Below are 16,955 nucleotides of genomic sequence, written 5' to 3'. Positions count from 1 at the left end.
TAAGTCATAGCAGATATGTATTTTGATTTAGAATTTAGACATTATTGAAAATGTCGATCCATGCGTGAGATGATAATATAAAATTTAATTAATAAATAAATATAATATAATTAACCAGGTGTGCTCTGGTTTGTTTATATGTTACCTTAAATTCATTTTTTTTTTTGTTTTTTTTTGTTCCATTTAACATTTAAAATGTTGTGGCATTTTCCATTAATAGGGTACAAAAACTTTTAAACTGAAACTGTTAAAATAGAAGCTTCCAGCTATTTTACTTTTCTTTTTTAAATGTATTTTTCCACATAAAAAAACATGCTAAGGTAAATCATAATTTTGACATAAAAATCAACATTATGAGATTAAACGTCAAAATTATGACATTGATATTGAAGTTACTAAGTCATAAATATGAGATAAGAAGTCGAAATTTACATAAAAAGTCAAAATTATGACAAGTCAAATTTTGTCATGTTTTTATTTTATTTTCCAAAGCATGATTTTTTTCTAACGTGGAGGAAATACAGTTTTATGGGGGGAAAGATGATGTTTGGAAAATGTTGATTATCAACCTCAGGAAACCAAACTAAGTTTTATTTTGAGATGGCTTATTTTTTATTCTCTATGGGGTATATTTTTTTGGAGGGGGGGGGTGACAAAAGTATACCATGTTTGTGAAAGTGCCTTGAGCACATCACACAAGCTCTTATTTTCCGTTTGAATACAGTTTACATAACACATTTTCCCATGAAGACAAAAAATTAAAACAAAAAAATATATATACTGATTATTCCACATTTTCTGTAGAACTCCTCTTTCAGAGAGATAACAAATGCCTGGAAATTCTGGACTGACTGGTCCTTTATGTAGTTGGCCACATGCAAAGTTAAAGTCAAATACATATTTCATATCGATGCCATTCAGTTCAGTTGTAAGCACACATGTACATTTGGAAGAGGCCTTCCTACAAGCTCACACACACTATGTTGGTGTTGTCCAATGCATCTCATCCAGGACAAAGAAAGGTGCAGGCTTGTAGCTATAAGGGAACAGACAGAGATGTAATTTTTTCATTAGAGGGCAAACGTACAAGTTTACTTTTAAAGTTTTTTGCAGATCTTTGTTGCACCTGTGAATGGCAAAAAGAAAGCTGCCACAGTTATCTCTCCTCCAGACAGGTTGTCCAAGGGCCTAAATCTCTTTCCTGGAGCCACACAGTTGTAGTTGATTCCATCTAAGTATGGTTCTTCTGGGTTCTCTGGCCCCAGGAATGCCTGAAAGGATATAAAGTATTGTAAAAATTCTACTTGTGTTGTTGAAGGATTTTCTCTTGAAAAGAGAGAATGATTTCAGAGTGTTTTTATTAACCTGTGCACTGCTGTTTCGTGACTTGTAGATCTCATCAGTGTTGGTGGCAACAGACTCGAAACAAGCATTGAAACGGTCAAACCGCTCCTTCTTGATCTGCTCAAACGCCTGTTTGGCTTTTTTTGCTCTCTTCCGAGCAGCTTCAAACTCTGCAAGGCACATCAACATATGTATTTGTTAATAGAAATGTGTCAGCTGAATTCCATGAATACATAAGAAAAAAAGTAGATATTGTAGCTATTGGTTATTATTTAGGCTAGTGGTTCTCAACCTAAGGGGCATCAGCATACTTCCAAGTGGGCCGCAAGATGGTTTAAAAAAGAAGCGGACATCATATTTCTTATTTGAATTTGCTCTTTGTCAGGAGTCTAGCCTCTGTGGTTCTTCCCACTCACCACCAGAGGGCTCCCTGACCTAAGTATTGACTTTATCACCCCCGACTCCATCTTCCATAATCCCCATTCTGAGCACTTGATTGTTTCTGTTGCCTGCCTGTGTATGACCCTGGCTTGTTTGCCTTTTTTGATCCCTTGCTGCCTGCCTATTGTCTCTGCCTCGTTTTCCTGGACCTTATTTGTGATTGTTTGCTGCCTGTTTTTCAACTACAACTCTGTTTTGCCTTGGCCACTGATATTGCTGTTTGTATTTTTGCTGTTGATTTTAATAAAGACGCAAATGGATCCCATCTCCATCACTCCCTAAAAGATACCAACGGTCTTGGAAAACATGCATGTATAAGGAAATGTGATTTCAAAACCTGGAAAAAGTCATGAAAATTAATAAAATCTTAAAAAGGTAAAAGTGTAGTAAAAAACTAGTAAAACCATAGAAACCTGTAATCATAACCAAATCATAAAAAGTGTGAACACTGAAAAACATTCATTTTTTAAACGTCTTGAATTACGGCGATTATTTAATTGAATTTTGATTATAATTTACAAATGTATTCATTTATAATTTTTTTATGAAAATATATTATAATTATTGTAATATATTGTCGCTCCAAATTTCTGTAAATAAAAATGTTGTCATTAAAGCACCTAACAGAAGTATCAAAAATATTTTACGTGAGGACCTTTGATTAATGTTTTGGTCAGTGGGGGGCCATGGAGTCAAAAGGGCTGTGAACCACTTATTTAGACTCAATGTGTCCCAGGTAGACTACTCGGGTCAAGATGAGCCTGGACTTCTGGGCTCACCATCACTGGTCTCCTGGAACTTGTCTCTGACACTCTCGAGTTTCTCCATGGCCTTCATGTTGGGAGCGCTGATTCTCTGCAGGATGCTCTGCTGCTCATTCAGCCTCTGCTGTAGGGTGTTCATCTCTGCCTTGATCTCTTCTTCTGACAAAGCATCCTATAGAAAGGTTTTACATCACTTTTGACAGATCCAGTTTGCTTGTTAAACAACAAATTTATCATATTTCATCATATAAAATTACCTTGAGGTCCTCATTCAAGTTGCTGTAGTCAATCTCTATGAGAGCCTCTTTGGCATGCACAGAGCTTGATGCCTTCAGACTGCTGATCGAATCCTCAACTTGCGAACTTCCCCATGTAGACAGATCAGTGTATGTGTCTGTGCTTACAAAAGCAGTATGTGATTGTGTAGGAATATATGTTCAGAAAGTGTATGTAATTCTGTACCACTTTTAATTTAATTTAATTTATATCCTACACTGGATTTGAGAACATGTAAAGAATTGAGAGAATTAAATATCAATGCTCTTATTCGTTGGCAGATCCTAGTTTCTTGCAGATCTCCTCCATCTCTCGGTTACCTAAGTTTACCTCCTCCTTAGTGAGGTGCTGGTTCTTCAGGTCCTGTAGCTGTGCCATTGTCTCATCAATGATCTTCATGTGCCTGTGTTCCTCCTGAGATGGTGGGGGACAATATGAGTTACTGTTTAATTTTTCATGCTTAAAGATTCCACTGATATATGCTTTGCTTGTCAGGACCTTTTACTCATCCTATTCTTTGTCACCTTTTTAAGTCTTTCGATCTCATTCTCATCCTTTTTTACAGACTGCTCCCACATCATCACTTTCTCCTGGTTCTCCTTCTACTGGTTCTTCTCACAATCAAGCTGATGGCCAGATGGGTCTTTGGTGTCTCAAACTCCAGTCTAGAATTGCAGTATAACACAAGCTCGATCGTGGCAGTCCGCTTAGTACCGTAGTTGGTAACTTGTATACTGTCCTTAAGAGGTTTACCGTTTTTTGGCAATCTCATTTTGCCTCTTTACTTTTTCCTCTTCAAACTCTGATATTTCGCACAGCAATCTCTTGCCAGGATCAACAAAGACCTCATCCTCCATCTATGAATGACCATAATAAACAATAATTATTAGAGCATTAAACTTATTTGACCACATTTTAAACGTCTTAATGTTCTTCAGAGCTCTCTTAACGGTGCAATAGGTGATTGTCTTCAGAAACATTTTTTGTTATGCTGGTTGAAAGTCCCTTCACATCCCGATAGCAATCATTAAGTTAAGTGGTCTAAATGTATTTGAATGTATTTATGGCGTAGGATCAAGAAATGTTTGTCCAATCAAAACGCTCGGTCCAAGCGTTTTAATATGCTTTCCTACCTGCCTGTCAACGTATGTATTAGCATACCTCTGCGCACCCTGTTCGCGCAGACAGGATACTTATCAGCACGTTCACGCACACTGTGCAGACAGAGTGAGAATGGCAGACAAACATCAACAACCCGATCTTCCTTCCTGGTATTGTAGTACTTTTAAAGATTTCTCACTGGTGAATGACACATGATGTAGCCCAGCGGTTAATCCAGTCCTTCCGCCAGCTGTTAGAAGTGAGCTACGTGCATGAACGGTGTTCCGAACGATATGATCCCTACACAGTGTTCATTGCTCGCTACTCCATGAGCGGGGGGAATCTGTTGAAGTTTACTTCACTTCGGAACATGGGCTGGAATTGGGAACCGTAATGTTGTCTCTGGTCTGTGAGCGTAAATGCGTTCAGGGGGCGTGGCTTTGATTGCAGGGAGGGTGGGACCTTCGCTTTCAGTGCTATCAGGCTAAAGTTAGCCTTTTCCAAGATCTCCTACTGCACCTTTAACTCTGTAATGTCCCACTCTCGTGATTGGATGATTCGTTTGTACACAAAGCTTTGTAATACATTGTAAGACAATAGAATGTAACATTTTAAGCAAACGATGTGAATGAATATTATGAATGGCTTAACATTTGAAACTTGGCTGCAAAAGAAATGAATGCATGGCTGATTTATCTCAGGAGAGGGATGTCAGACTGATGCTTTGTGCAGTGTCTTTGTGTGCGGTTCTCCAGATGTGGTTTGGCGGCGGCAAAGCGGATTTAAAACGAATTGGCAACTATGTGTGTTAGACTACATATCGTTGAAACCATAATAATCTGACATAAAATAATCTTGTGTACACGTCCCCTGTCTAGAGCAGAATGCAGACAAAATAAAAGTCCTAGAGCTAAGGGAAGTTTCGACTGAATTCAAACCAACACTGTAAAGAAAGAAAAATGTGTTTCTTTTCAATAAATATTTCCCTCCATATAATAATTAGACTTATTTATTTTTCATTATGCTTTATTTTTTGTATGTTTTTATTTTTACAAATCTACGCACGTTTTGTTCCTCAAGATATAATTCTAGTTTGTATAAATCCAGGCTACTGAATATTAAATATTAAAGAACTATGACATTTCAAACTTATCGACATCACCCCAATGATTAATGGCCTACTTCTAGCTGTGATAAGATTAGATTTAAAGGGAGCTGTTCATGGTACTGAAACACACACCTGCATTGAAAATGTGCCTGGTTACAATCTTTAAAAAAATATTCTATTAAAATAAAGTCATATATATTTTATTAAATTATATGAATTAATATATATATATATATATATATATATACTAAAACGTTAAAATTAAACATATATTGTTTGTATTGTATTTTATTTAATATATAAGTTTAATTTTAGTTAAAGTTTTAGTAATTTTGCTGTTTGTTTAATCGTTTTTATGAGTTTTAAAATATATAATTGTATTAATTTTTATTTCAGTTTTAGTGATAGTTATTTTTGTAAAACAAGTTAATGAAAATGAGAAATATTGCCTTGGCAACTTGCTGAAATAAAATACTTGTTTTATGTTTTATTTTATTTCACCTATTTAAAGTAAGGTTTTAGGTTTAGTTAACTATAATAACCCTGGTTTGGAAAACGAAATTTGTATATCCACATAATTTTGCATGAATAATATGTGTCTGTCAAACATATCACATAACGTACTGAACCCGCGCCACAGACAGTGAACCGGTTACCATGGCAACGCCAAACAGCGCTTCAAACACAAGAGGAGGAGAGCTGAGCTGACACACTGCCGTTCGTCGAAACCTTATACAGTCTATGGTCGAAACCCAAATGATATTCACAAGTAAGGTTTTGATGTGTTATCTTCTTCTGTGCGTAATTAAGAATTCTAGCTATTTTTGTTATTAGTAGGTACGCAAAACATTTTTACAATAAAAATCCACCAGCTTCTCAGTGGCGGCGAGGGAGAGGTAGCTGATATCCTGGAAGTTTGTTGATTTAAAACTGTGCTTTGACAGAACATGTACAAGGTTGACTTACCCGTGGATGAGTCTGCGCTGCGGGCGGTGGAGCGGCGTCGGGCCGCAGAGGCTGAGCGCAAGAACCGAATATTCAACAGCAGAAGCCGAGTGATCGGCGTTGACCTGCGCGCGCTCCACAAACAACGGGAGGAGAAACAAGAACGACTGGAGATGGACAAGCAGCGAGGCATGGCTCATGGTAAGACACACCACTTCAAACAAGCTACATCACTGCAAGTTTATGTATCAAACTATTATTTTGTAAGCTATATATTGTCTGTATTTTGGGGGTTTCTCTTGCTTCCATTTTTTCAATAATGGATCAACAAAAACATCGGTTTATGATATGCAGAAATGATGTCCTTTGTTGTTCAGATCTGTTGCGCTTGTCCCTGGATGAAATGGCAATGCAACAGAAAAAAGAGGAAGAGGAGCTGCGAAGAGAATTGGCTCAGGACATGGTACAATACAGAGCGATACATCAACGAGCTGAAGACAGTCGTGATGCAGATATCAATTATGGCCGACAGGCGGCGCCAGACGCCAGTATTTCTGTCTCGGACTCTGCACTGGGACCCGCCAGTATGCAAGTGTTTTTGGTAAGCATAGCATGTACGGTAAGTGTTTGTTGGGACACAGCAACAGATAAAGTCTCTAACAAATGACATGGACACGAAAGGTTCAAATTTATGGTAAACTTTATTTTAAGGTGTCCTTTTCACACTGTAATTAAACGTTTGAAGGGATTGTTAACTAAAAATGAAAATTCTGCCATCATTCACTCACCCTCAAGTTGTTCCAAACCTGTAGGAGTTTCTTTATTCTGCTGAACACAAAGATGATATTTTGCAGAATGTGGGTAACCAAACATGGACCCTATTGACTTCCATACATAGTATGAAAAACAAATATATTGGAAGTCAGTGGGGACCATCCACTGTTTGATTAACAAAATACCTTCTTATGTGTTCAACAGAAGAAAGAAACTCATACAGGTTTGGAACAACTTGAGTTTTTTGGGGTGAACTATCCTGTTAAGTCACGAGTAATATTTATATACATGTACTTACTATGGGTTAAAATTAGGATAAGGGTATGGTATAGGTTAGTTGCATGTAATTATGCATATTTGACTGTTATTACTACAGTATGTCACATGTGTACCAAGAACACTATAAAATAAAGTGTTACGAAAATTTACTGAATTTGAATGTGTAAGGACAATACGTTTTTTGTAACTTTTCAGCATTTATTTTAGGGTTTTCAGCATTTTTAGTTCATTTAAATAGTCTTAGTGTGACTAAGACGTACAAATATGTAGTCTCTCGCATACAACAGCCTTAAAAACAATTATATATACAATGTGTGTGTGTGTGTTTATTAAAATAGTTTTATTGGAAATATAGCTCGTCACATTGCAGGATTCCACTGTTCATATTCTATGTATATGTTTATTCGCACTTGGTCAGGGAGAAGGAATTAATGAAAATGAAAAGAAGAGAGCTCAGAAGGAAATGAACGAGAGAAACCTGAGAGCTCAAAAGGAGGAGAGGGAAAAACAAGAAAGGGAACAAAAAAACAGAGGTAAACATATTACATTATATTCCATTTAGCTCTGTAATGTTAAAATAGAAGGAACAATAATGTAAGTGTACTTCATCTGTGTTTGTGTGTGCAGAGCTGCTAACCGGCAGGGAGTTGGTGGAAAAAGACCTCAGGGCAGTGCAGCTGAGTGCCCTGGAGGAGGAGTGCAAAAGAGCAGCCCACATTGCACTCAGTCATTACAATCAAGCTCAGGTATTATCTCACCACTGAACTAATGAAGGCAATCATTTGTGTTTATTTTTAGTAGGTTATTAAATATTAAATAAATATTGTTCTCCCGATAATGAACAGGAAGTCATTTTCTCACCCTCAAGATGTTCAAAACAACTTTCATGGAAGATGGAAAGGAGATATATTGAAGAATATTCACACTGCTATTTTCTGTACTACAAAATCATACACTAAAAAGTGGCAACCTGTCATTGTCACCCCAAAGAGCTATTTGTATCCAATATGAGGTTAATATGCACCAACACGGGTTTGAAATGACGAGGATGAGTAAATCATTACACATGAACCCAGAGGCACCATAGATCTTTGAGATGAAAGGTCAAGGTAACATCTGACCTCCCTTTGCAGGCTGAGGAGAGGATGGAGAGGGAGCAACAAGAGAGACTGAGGAGAGAGGGAGAGGAGCTGGAAGAAGTGCGGTACATGGTGACCTCTGACCTCCTGACAGAGCGACCAGAGGCTGCCAAGAGAAAAACCGAATCCTCAGCAGAGGGTCCACGAGTCCTGACCAACCGCTGGAAGGGCATGACCCCACAGCAGATCAGTGAAATCCACAGAAAGAGAGAGGAACAGTGTTTGGAGAAAGAGGTTAAGATCCTGCACTGACATGTGCCATTTGAGCATGCATTTATAAGTCATCATAAAAGTAATACTCTTTTATCCCTTTCCAATTTCACCAGAGACTGAGAGAGATGGAGAGGCAGAGAGATGTGGCCTGGGATTACCATCTGACAGAGCAGGCCAGACAGCAGGAGAGAGAGGAGAATAGAGACAAGGAGCTGCAGAGAGAGAAGAGAATTCAGCTCGATAAATACAATCAACAGCTGGCACGAGAGCAGCAAGCGCAGTAAGTGGCACATTCATATTTCACTATTGTTAAAAACACACAGCAGGATGCAAGCAGAACGCAGACAACTGGAAAATAAACATAATCAAGAGTAGTAAAAGACCTTTAAAAAATGGTCTGTACAATACATCACAGCGCATTATTCATTTTTTTATTACATTTTAAATAACCTGCTCCTCTTCCACACCTTTTCTGTTTGGCTGACATCTGCTAGGCCATAAATAAACAATTTTAAGCTACTGTGGTTGATAATGAAAGCTTACCAATAGCTAATATTATAATGGTAATAGTAGGGTCACTTTTCACAATTCAAAATCCCATCCTGCATGTTTTTATTGTTTAATATATTCTATTTGACCTGGATATACACTACCGTTCAAAAGTTTGCAGTCAGTATTTATTTAGTTTTTGGAAGAAATAACTACTTTTATTCAGCAAGGATGCAGCATTAAATTCATCAAAGTTGACAGTAAAAACCACAAACATATTCCACAGACATTAAATAGCACAACTGTTTTCAACAGTGATAATAAGAAGAAATGTTTTTGCAGCAAATCAGCATATTAAAATGATTCCTGAAAATTCATGTGACACTGAAGACTGGAGTACTGGCTGCTGAAACTTCAGCGTTGCCATCACAGGAATTAATTACATTTAAATATAATTGTTTAATTTATATTATATTTAAATGTAATCATTTAAATATAATATTAAACCGGAAACAGTTATTTAAAATTTTTATAATATTTAACAATATTGTTTTTATTGCATTTTTGATCAAATAAATGCAGCCTTGGTATGAATAAGAGTCTTGCGCGACCCCTACCTTTTGAATAGTAGTGTACGTTACATTACAGAAGTAAAATTTCATGTTCACTTTGACACTAACACCAAAAGTGAGTACTTAATAATAGATACATTTCTGTGTATGCAAATTCTAATTGTGTTCATTGTATAGCTACTAGTAATAATAATAATGTTGCTAGTAGCTATTAGCCAAGTAATTCTTGGATATCTAGAAACAGTGTTTTCTGTTTTTCAGCCAACACTACCTGGACAAGCAGCAGTATACAAACCGTCCCACAGTTCACTACTTCACCCAGTTTAGCACAAGCTCTCGATAAAGCACCATCCCATTCCATCCTCTCATCTGATCATTCTCCTGCACGACAAATAAAGTGCTACTGGATTTCAAAGCACGGTGTACGTTTGACATTCATAAATTGGACTTTTATAGGTATCATTTCTGACAGTTGGCATTATAAAATGTTATATAGTGATGAATTTTATACAGAATGTTACCGATATAGATGATCCCATTGATATTAAGTAGTATTTACTTACACTGGCTTATCAGTGCTGTAAATACAATAACAAAACCAGTTCATATCTATTTATCGTACCCCACCCTCACTTCCCCTTCAGTCCACAACACCACAGGGGAATGTGACCAATACAGTCCCACAACCTCATTCATCTCGTCCTTCATTTATTTTCACATCATATGCAGTAACAAACAGAACATACAAGAGGAATAAGAGACTTATGTCAAGCTTATTTATGCATTAAGCCTACAGTTTAAGATGCATTATGAGCTTGAATGCGTACATTTGACAAGTAACAACAGAAACGTTCGTCCGCTAGTCAAGCTTTAAACGGTGCCCTCCCTCCCAGTTTTAGTTGCAGTAGCAGAGGGCAGTATAGTGGATATCCGAGAGTCGATTCACCTCCGAGCTCAATACACAGTCAAGACACTGACAAAATACACAAGTCGTCTAGCAGCAGTTCAGTTGAATATTGAGTTGAATAGAATTTGCATCACTTCCCCTCCTGTAAGAAAATAGATCTCTAAGAGACTTCTGTCCTGAGTGTGTCTGTACAGCTTTTTTGAGGGAGGCTAACACAGATCGGACAAAAAGCCCGCCGCAAGACAGTGGTCTCAAAGATCTGAGTCAGCGTGTTTCTATTGCTCCCTGGAAGTGTGTGTGTGTGTGTGTGTGTGTGTGTGTGTGCGCGCGCAGTGGTGCAAATAAGATGACTGCGTCCTTCCTTTCACGCTGCCTCTGCAGCAATAGATTCTAATCAGATACACACAATACTGCCATTCTTTAGCACTCGGGAAACTACAAGCGCAATTAGCTTTTTTCGGTCTCTTTTATCCAGTCAGCTTTTTTTTTTCAGAACCTGCAACATTTATCAAAGGACTTTTTTCTTAGTTATTTAAAACTATGCACTACTTGTCTACCACACTCAAATCACAACTAACAAGTTACTCTAAAGTTTAAAAAAAAAGTTACAAAATTCAAACAAATTTAAAAACCTAAAACATAATCAACAAGACACAGTTATTAACGTCATAACAAACAATCTTTTGGGCTATATTTACATTCATCTGGAAATTAAGAGATTCCCCCCCTCTTGAGAAATACCAGATGTGCCCAAAGGACTTTTTTTCTTAGTTATTTAAAACTATGCACTACTTGTCTACCACACTCAAATCACAACTAACAAGTTACTCTAAAGTTTAAAAAAAAAGTTACAAAATTCAAACAAATTTAAAAACCTAAAACATAATCAACAAGACACAGTTATTAACGTCATAACAAACAATCTTTTGGGCTATATTTACATTCATCTGGAAATTAAGAGATTCCCCCCCTCTTGAGAAATACCAGATGTGCCATAGATTCTCTCAGTGCTATATTCTGCTATATTTGTTTATCAAACGTCAGATCAAATGAACCAAAAAGCGAAAAAGGGAACGAATGCTATTTGGTATACTGGTATGGAACAATTCCCACCCAAACAAAGCATACATTCTGTGTAATAAGACAAGCCAATACATGATTGCATTTAAGTAACCAAACCTAAACTGTGTGTGTGTGTGTGACGTACTCTCTCACAGCCCTATCTAACTCAATACGACCTCAAATCTACGCACCTTACGTGTGTATTCTTATGGCTTTACACCAACAGGACTGAAAGAGAGAATCAGTACAGTTTAACACAACGCAGAAAACAAGAATTAAGAACAGACACATACAGAGGGAGGAATAAACATGAGAGATGGTGGGGAGTATGTTGTCGAAGGCAGGCACAGGAACCGATGGAGATGAAAGAGATTATAATACTGTATTTGGCTAAATTGATAGATGCTTGTATGTACAGCTTGCTGTAAACGATCTAGCGTCGTAAAGCCTTTGCATCTCATGTATTTACACTACGAAAATCTGTAATCTTAACTGAGGGGATGTCATTGTCGATATGTATCTTCTATTGATATGTATGCACTACAATATTACAATATATCAACATACAGATGACTTAAAGGTACTGTAAGCTAATTTTATGGAACGGTTGTTGATTAGATGGTGGCAGATCTGAATGTGACATTGTAGTAGATTCTAAGAAATTCACTGGAAGAAAGAGTTATGACATTGATAATTTTGAGTTAAAAATTAAACATATTTCACAATGTCAATAAGATGCATTGAGGAAATAGATGCATTTTCGTTTCTGAAAAGAACTAGGCACTGTTCAAACATCTACTATAATATATAACTAAATTTAGCAAGTTGTTCGCCGAAAAAAATACTCTATCAGAGCACACTGCGAATTTTGCCAGAGAAAGATGTTTGTAATATGTACCAGCAAGGCAATGCGAACCGTGCTAATCTTTTTAAAGTCAGTGGCTAAAACGGAGAAGTTCCACAATGGCTAACATCACTTACAGCACCTTTAAAACACAACACAAACTGATTCTTGTGTATAAAAAGAATAAATTAATAATACAAAATTAATTATAAAAATGGTTCAGGCAAGTCTTCAAAGAATAAAAAAAAGCAACAAATGGTAGACGCACAAAACACAATAAGTTGATTAAATTTTGCAACAAGTATAACCAGCTCACGCTGTCTATATGCTTGCACAACGCACTTAGTCATGATTTTAAGGCCCTCAGCTTCTCTCTTCTCCCTCACACCCTCCTTCCGCAATGCGTTTTATTGACCAACAGGTGAATCTGACTCCGATTTGGGATGGGACCTCGGCGTCTACTTTATTTGTCACTGGATTAGTCTCTTCTTGTCACGTTTGTACAACTGTAAACGGCTATAGCCTATTTTATATCGTAAAATGAGTGATAATATCTGTAAACAACGAGCATGGCAGTCTATTTATTATATGTCAGTCGAATGTTTTCCTCTGGCTGTGTTAAAAGTGTTGTGTTGGTCCAATTACGTCCAGCAGTGCATCTGGATGTTTTCTTGGCATCTGTTGTGTGTGTAGGTCTCATTATTGTGGGTTTTGGATTATTTGGTCAGTCATGAGCGGTTGCAACAGGAGGGCACATGTGTGAATCCACGATTGGTCTCGGTGTCGCCCCGGCTAGTCAAGGAGGGCGGCGGAGTTGGGCAGGCCATGGTGGGAGATGGCTGTGGCAGGATTTAGAGGAGAACTTTCCTGAGTCCCAGGGTCAGGAACATCTCGGACTCCACTGCTCTGACTGGCCAGCGACTCGTCCATGATGACCTCGGTCTGCACGCTGTTGCTGTTGGCATAGTCGTCTAGAGTGTCGTCGGTACATAGCTTACTATCCTCGCACAGAGACGGCTGGCTGGCCGTCCGCTTCTCCTCGTTGTCACTACAGAAAGAAAAATACAATTAAATCTACAAATGTACACCAAGTGAGACGACAAAAATGCCACGCCATGCATGCAAGGGAAGTATTGAGAAAACCATGCATGCAAAGGAACACAACGCCACTGCAAAGCATACCTCTCCAGTGATCTGCAAATCGTTAGGAAGAGCATTTAAGAGAGAAAGGAAGAGCATAAGAAATAGGGAAAGGAGATTTATGCAATAATCTGTCTAACAAACGTCACCACACCTGTATTCTCCAAAACCCTCATTATTCATTGGCCGAGCTTCAGAATCTATCTGGCCTTCTTCTTTTTCTTTGACTGTAATAAGAATAAAATTCAGGGCTATTTGCACATTTGTTAGTGTCACGTGACAATAGATTAGAAGGATGTGTGTGCTTCTTTTACCTGAGTATTTTCCACCTTTGCTTCGTTTTATGAAACACAGAATGAGCAGTACCAGCAGCAACAGCACGAGGGCGCTGATGAGTCCAATGAACCAGCTCTCGGTCACAAACCCTGTATGCACCTCCATGACTTCTGAAGTAGAGGGAGGGAATGATGTATGAATTTCACGACACTTTGTATGATATTTGAAGGGGAAAAATATGGAAATGCTGTGATCATTCTATTTCGAATGTTGTTCTTTTAAAATTACTATTCATTAAAGAATCTTGAAAAAAATGTATTATGGTTTATATAAATAAACAGAAATATATAAATAGAAAAAAAAAACAAATTGTAATAATGCTTCTCTATATTACTGTGTTTTTGATCAAATAAAAGCAGCATTGGCAAGTATAAGAGACTTATTCCAGAAATTTCTTCTGTGGTCTGCATGTAAATAGAACACTGGTGCAATTTATTATAAAAAGCATTAAGAGAGCTGTTTTGTGATTACTTGCTCCTGCTGTCTGGATCTCATCCTCCCATAAAGTTTTGTTTTTGAAGTCAATCTTCAGGCGGTACTCGGATCCGGACTGGAGCCCCTGCAGTGTGTAAAAGGACTGAGAGCTGTTTACTCTTTCAGAGTGCTTCCATGTGCCTTTGCCTGGACAGAAAAAGACAATACAATACAAATCAAAACACACTCATTTTTATTCTCTCTCAGTCACTGAAAGAGTAGAGGGACCAACTAACATAAGGTAATAAAGCTGCAACTTCCTATTTTGCTATTCAACAAGCAAGCTTGTGTTCAATCGTTTTCAATCACGTCCTGTCCATACGGCACGTACCATCCTTTTTCAGGTAATGAATAAAGAATCCCACGTTCCTCTGTCTTTCTTTCGATACCCAGGTCAGGTTGACTGATGTCTCTCCAGTCGATAAACTAATGTTGGAGGGCGGAACTGTTCACACACACACAAAAATCAAGTGAGACCTAGACAAAGTCATTTGTCCAAATATAATTCAAACTGGTTGTGAATGTCACATTTCCTCCTATTTTCAGTGTGGACACACAAATGACTTGTTGCTAGAGGTGTGTCGCATCACGTCTGGTTAGGACATAGTGTTTGAACTGCACGTAAATATATCACGTAAATATATCACGTAACCCCCACCCTACATATGTCTAGATATAATTTAGAGATCAGTAAAATGTTAGACCTCCATCCAGTGTTGTAGCTCCCTCCCTGATGATTGGCAGTCCTTCTCCCTGAGAAGTGTAGCCTCGCAGGTAGAAGCGGTAACGGCTGTGAGGATCCAGCTTTAAGCTGAAGTGAGACACGGCTTGGTCACTGATCTTTTCCACTTGCATGGGACCGTCTTCCTTAACAACTGCAGAGAAATGAGGAGAAAAAGTCAAAAATATTATTTTAATTATAGTTTAGTGGTTTTAAAATATTAACCACCAAGCACTTGCTACGCAGTTGCTGTAGTGTTTTGAATGGTTTTCTGATGCTTAAAATGATAGTTCACCCAAAAACTACAATTATGTCTGTAATTACTTACTCTCATGTCGTTCCAAACCTGTACGTCCTTCGTTCATCCTTCACAAGGAAAAAAAAAACAAATTTATTCAATAATTTCTTCTCTTCCATGTCAGTTTTCGCCGCGTGTTCATGAGAGTACCACGACTGACACGGAAGAGAAGAAATTGTTAAATAAAGTCGTTATTTTTTTTCTTTGCGCACAAAAAGTATTCTCGTAGCTTTATAAAATGATGGTTGAACCACTGATGTCACATGGACTATTTTAACAATGTCCTTACTACCTTTCTGGGCCTTGAGCGTGGTGTTTATGTTGCTGTATAGGCAGGGTCAGGAAGCTCTCGGATTTCATCAAAAATATCTTAATTTGTGTTCTAAAGATGAACGAAGGTCTTACGGGTTTGGAACGACATGAGGGTGAGTAATTAATGACAGAATTTTCAAGTTTGTGTGAACTATCCCTTTAATGTTCACAGCTTCTAATACCCCTGATGAGAGTGAATCAGGCTGTCAGTCAACACACCTTGTTGATACTGTAATATGTATCCTTTCAGGACACCATTCGGCTGGGTGGGCGGAGTCCAATGCAGTGTCATTTCTGTCTCCGATGGGCTATCCAGCAGTAAAGATGATGGAGGACCAGGTACTGGGAAAAAAAATGGATGACAGGATTTGAATCCCTCACCTTTCTTCATCAGTTTTTACTATTTGTGTCTCAGTCTTTCATTCCTACCTCCTTCTGGAGTGTGGAAAGTGAAGGGGTCAGACTGGGGACCTTCTCCTTTATTGTTGATGACACTCACAGACAGTGCGTAATGGGAGTAGGGCTGCAGATCTTCCAGAACCTTCTTCTCCTCATTACTGTCCGTCATCTCAAACGAGATGTTGCTTGGCTTCCCCTCCCTAACACGCTCCCGTCTGAGGTGTCTGCTTTCCGGGCCGTAGTGCATTAGATAAATCTATAGGATGGATAATACATAAGCGGTCAAAGATATTTTAGATAGATCACATTTTTCAGTTTATCTTCGTACAGCACAGTATATTACCTTGTAACCCTGCAGACGACCTCTCACAGTTTCTCTGTTTATGGGCGCCCACACCACTTTGATGGCAGTGCTGTTGATCAGACTCACTGCCACATTCAAAGGGGCCTCAAGCGGGTCTGACAGGAATAAAGAGCACATTCTGATACCCTTTAAAACGTCTGTCTCAGGATTAACGTTAAACTAAAATCATTGTTTAATTGGGGTGAATTGAGATGCATAACCTTACAGGAAGATGCCAGGAAAAGGGCTCACAAGAGCAGCAAAAATATGGAACATGACAAACTCACAGTCCTCTCCAGAGTATCCAATGGTGGATTTGGGCTCCGGGCCTTTTCCCATCTCATTAACAGCCTGCACTTTAATGTCAAAGGCAGAGAAGTTGCCCACATCTGTGACGATTAAGGGTGGAGACTTGATGGATTTGATGTGCCAGGATGGTCCGCTGCCCAAAACTTTCCTCCACATCACTTTATATTCAAAACCTGGGCCGTTGAAACTACGTCTGTCCATTTCCTGCAAGAACACAGATTCAGTTTCGAGTCACACCGTATTTTTCTGTGAACAATTAGAATTTGAAAATATTGACCATAGTGCCTTTCATAGTAAAGGGCATTGTTTGGCCCTAGTTTTCAAACTGAACTGTTCAGAAGAACCATTTCTTAAAGGGGTCATAT

General features: G+C 38.2%; 2 protein-coding genes across 3 annotated transcripts in view; one reads left to right on the top strand and one right to left on the bottom strand.

Moving 5' to 3' along the window:
* Window positions 1-5,732: 5,732 nt before the first annotated feature.
* Window positions 5,733-15,849, top strand: ribc1 (RIB43A domain with coiled-coils 1). The gene is made up of 9 exons (XM_016256897.1): window positions 5,733-5,803; window positions 5,979-6,180; window positions 6,357-6,580; window positions 7,451-7,565; window positions 7,660-7,778; window positions 8,166-8,405; window positions 8,498-8,664; window positions 9,707-9,867; window positions 15,790-15,849. The coding sequence occupies exons 2-8, from the start codon at window positions 5,982-5,984 to the stop codon at window positions 9,786-9,788; spliced, it is 1,146 nt and encodes a 381-aa protein (XP_016112383.1). The 5' UTR covers window positions 5,733-5,803; window positions 5,979-5,981; the 3' UTR covers window positions 9,789-9,867; window positions 15,790-15,849.
* Window positions 12,462-16,955, bottom strand: part of LOC107570628 (neural cell adhesion molecule L1-like) — a 65,408-nt gene continuing 60,914 nt past the window's right edge. Inside the window, exons 19-29 of one of the 2 annotated variants that reach the window (XM_016256883.1) lie at window positions 16,569-16,794; window positions 16,282-16,397; window positions 15,969-16,194; window positions 15,759-15,881; window positions 14,913-15,083; window positions 14,540-14,653; window positions 14,206-14,355; window positions 13,713-13,844; window positions 13,553-13,625; window positions 13,441-13,452; window positions 12,463-13,306 (exon numbers count right to left, since the gene is read on the bottom strand). In XM_016256883.1, coding sequence (XP_016112369.1) covers window positions 13,051-13,306; window positions 13,441-13,452; window positions 13,553-13,625; window positions 13,713-13,844; window positions 14,206-14,355; window positions 14,540-14,653; window positions 14,913-15,083; window positions 15,759-15,881; window positions 15,969-16,194; window positions 16,282-16,397; window positions 16,569-16,794 — 1,599 coding nt within the window. In that variant the 3' untranslated portion in view covers window positions 12,463-13,050. Of the gene's footprint in view, window positions 13,307-13,440; window positions 13,453-13,552; window positions 13,626-13,712; window positions 13,845-14,205; window positions 14,356-14,539; window positions 14,654-14,912; window positions 15,084-15,758; window positions 15,882-15,968; window positions 16,195-16,281; window positions 16,398-16,568; window positions 16,795-16,955 lie in introns of both variants that reach the window. The other variant, XM_016256889.1, reaches the window with a different exon arrangement.

This window comes from Sinocyclocheilus grahami, unplaced genomic scaffold (assembly GCF_001515645.1).
Source record: "Sinocyclocheilus grahami isolate Dianchi unplaced genomic scaffold, SAMN03320097.WGS_v1.1 scaffold29.1, whole genome shotgun sequence".
NCBI lineage: Eukaryota > Metazoa > Chordata > Actinopteri > Cypriniformes > Cyprinidae > Sinocyclocheilus > Sinocyclocheilus grahami.
This window is presented reverse-complemented; position numbering and strand designations above follow the sequence as displayed.

Coding starts and splice junctions, on each gene's coding strand:
- ribc1 (XM_016256897.1), top strand. CDS start 5,982: ATGTACAAGGTTGACTTACCCGTGGATGAGTCTGCGCTGCGGGCGGTG. Junction 6,181..6,356: donor GCAGCGAGGCATGGCTCATG/GTAAGACACACC, acceptor TTTGTTGTTCAG/ATCTGTTGCGCTTGTCCCTG. Junction 6,581..7,450: donor CCAGTATGCAAGTGTTTTTG/GTAAGCATAGCA, acceptor GCACTTGGTCAG/GGAGAAGGAATTAATGAAAA.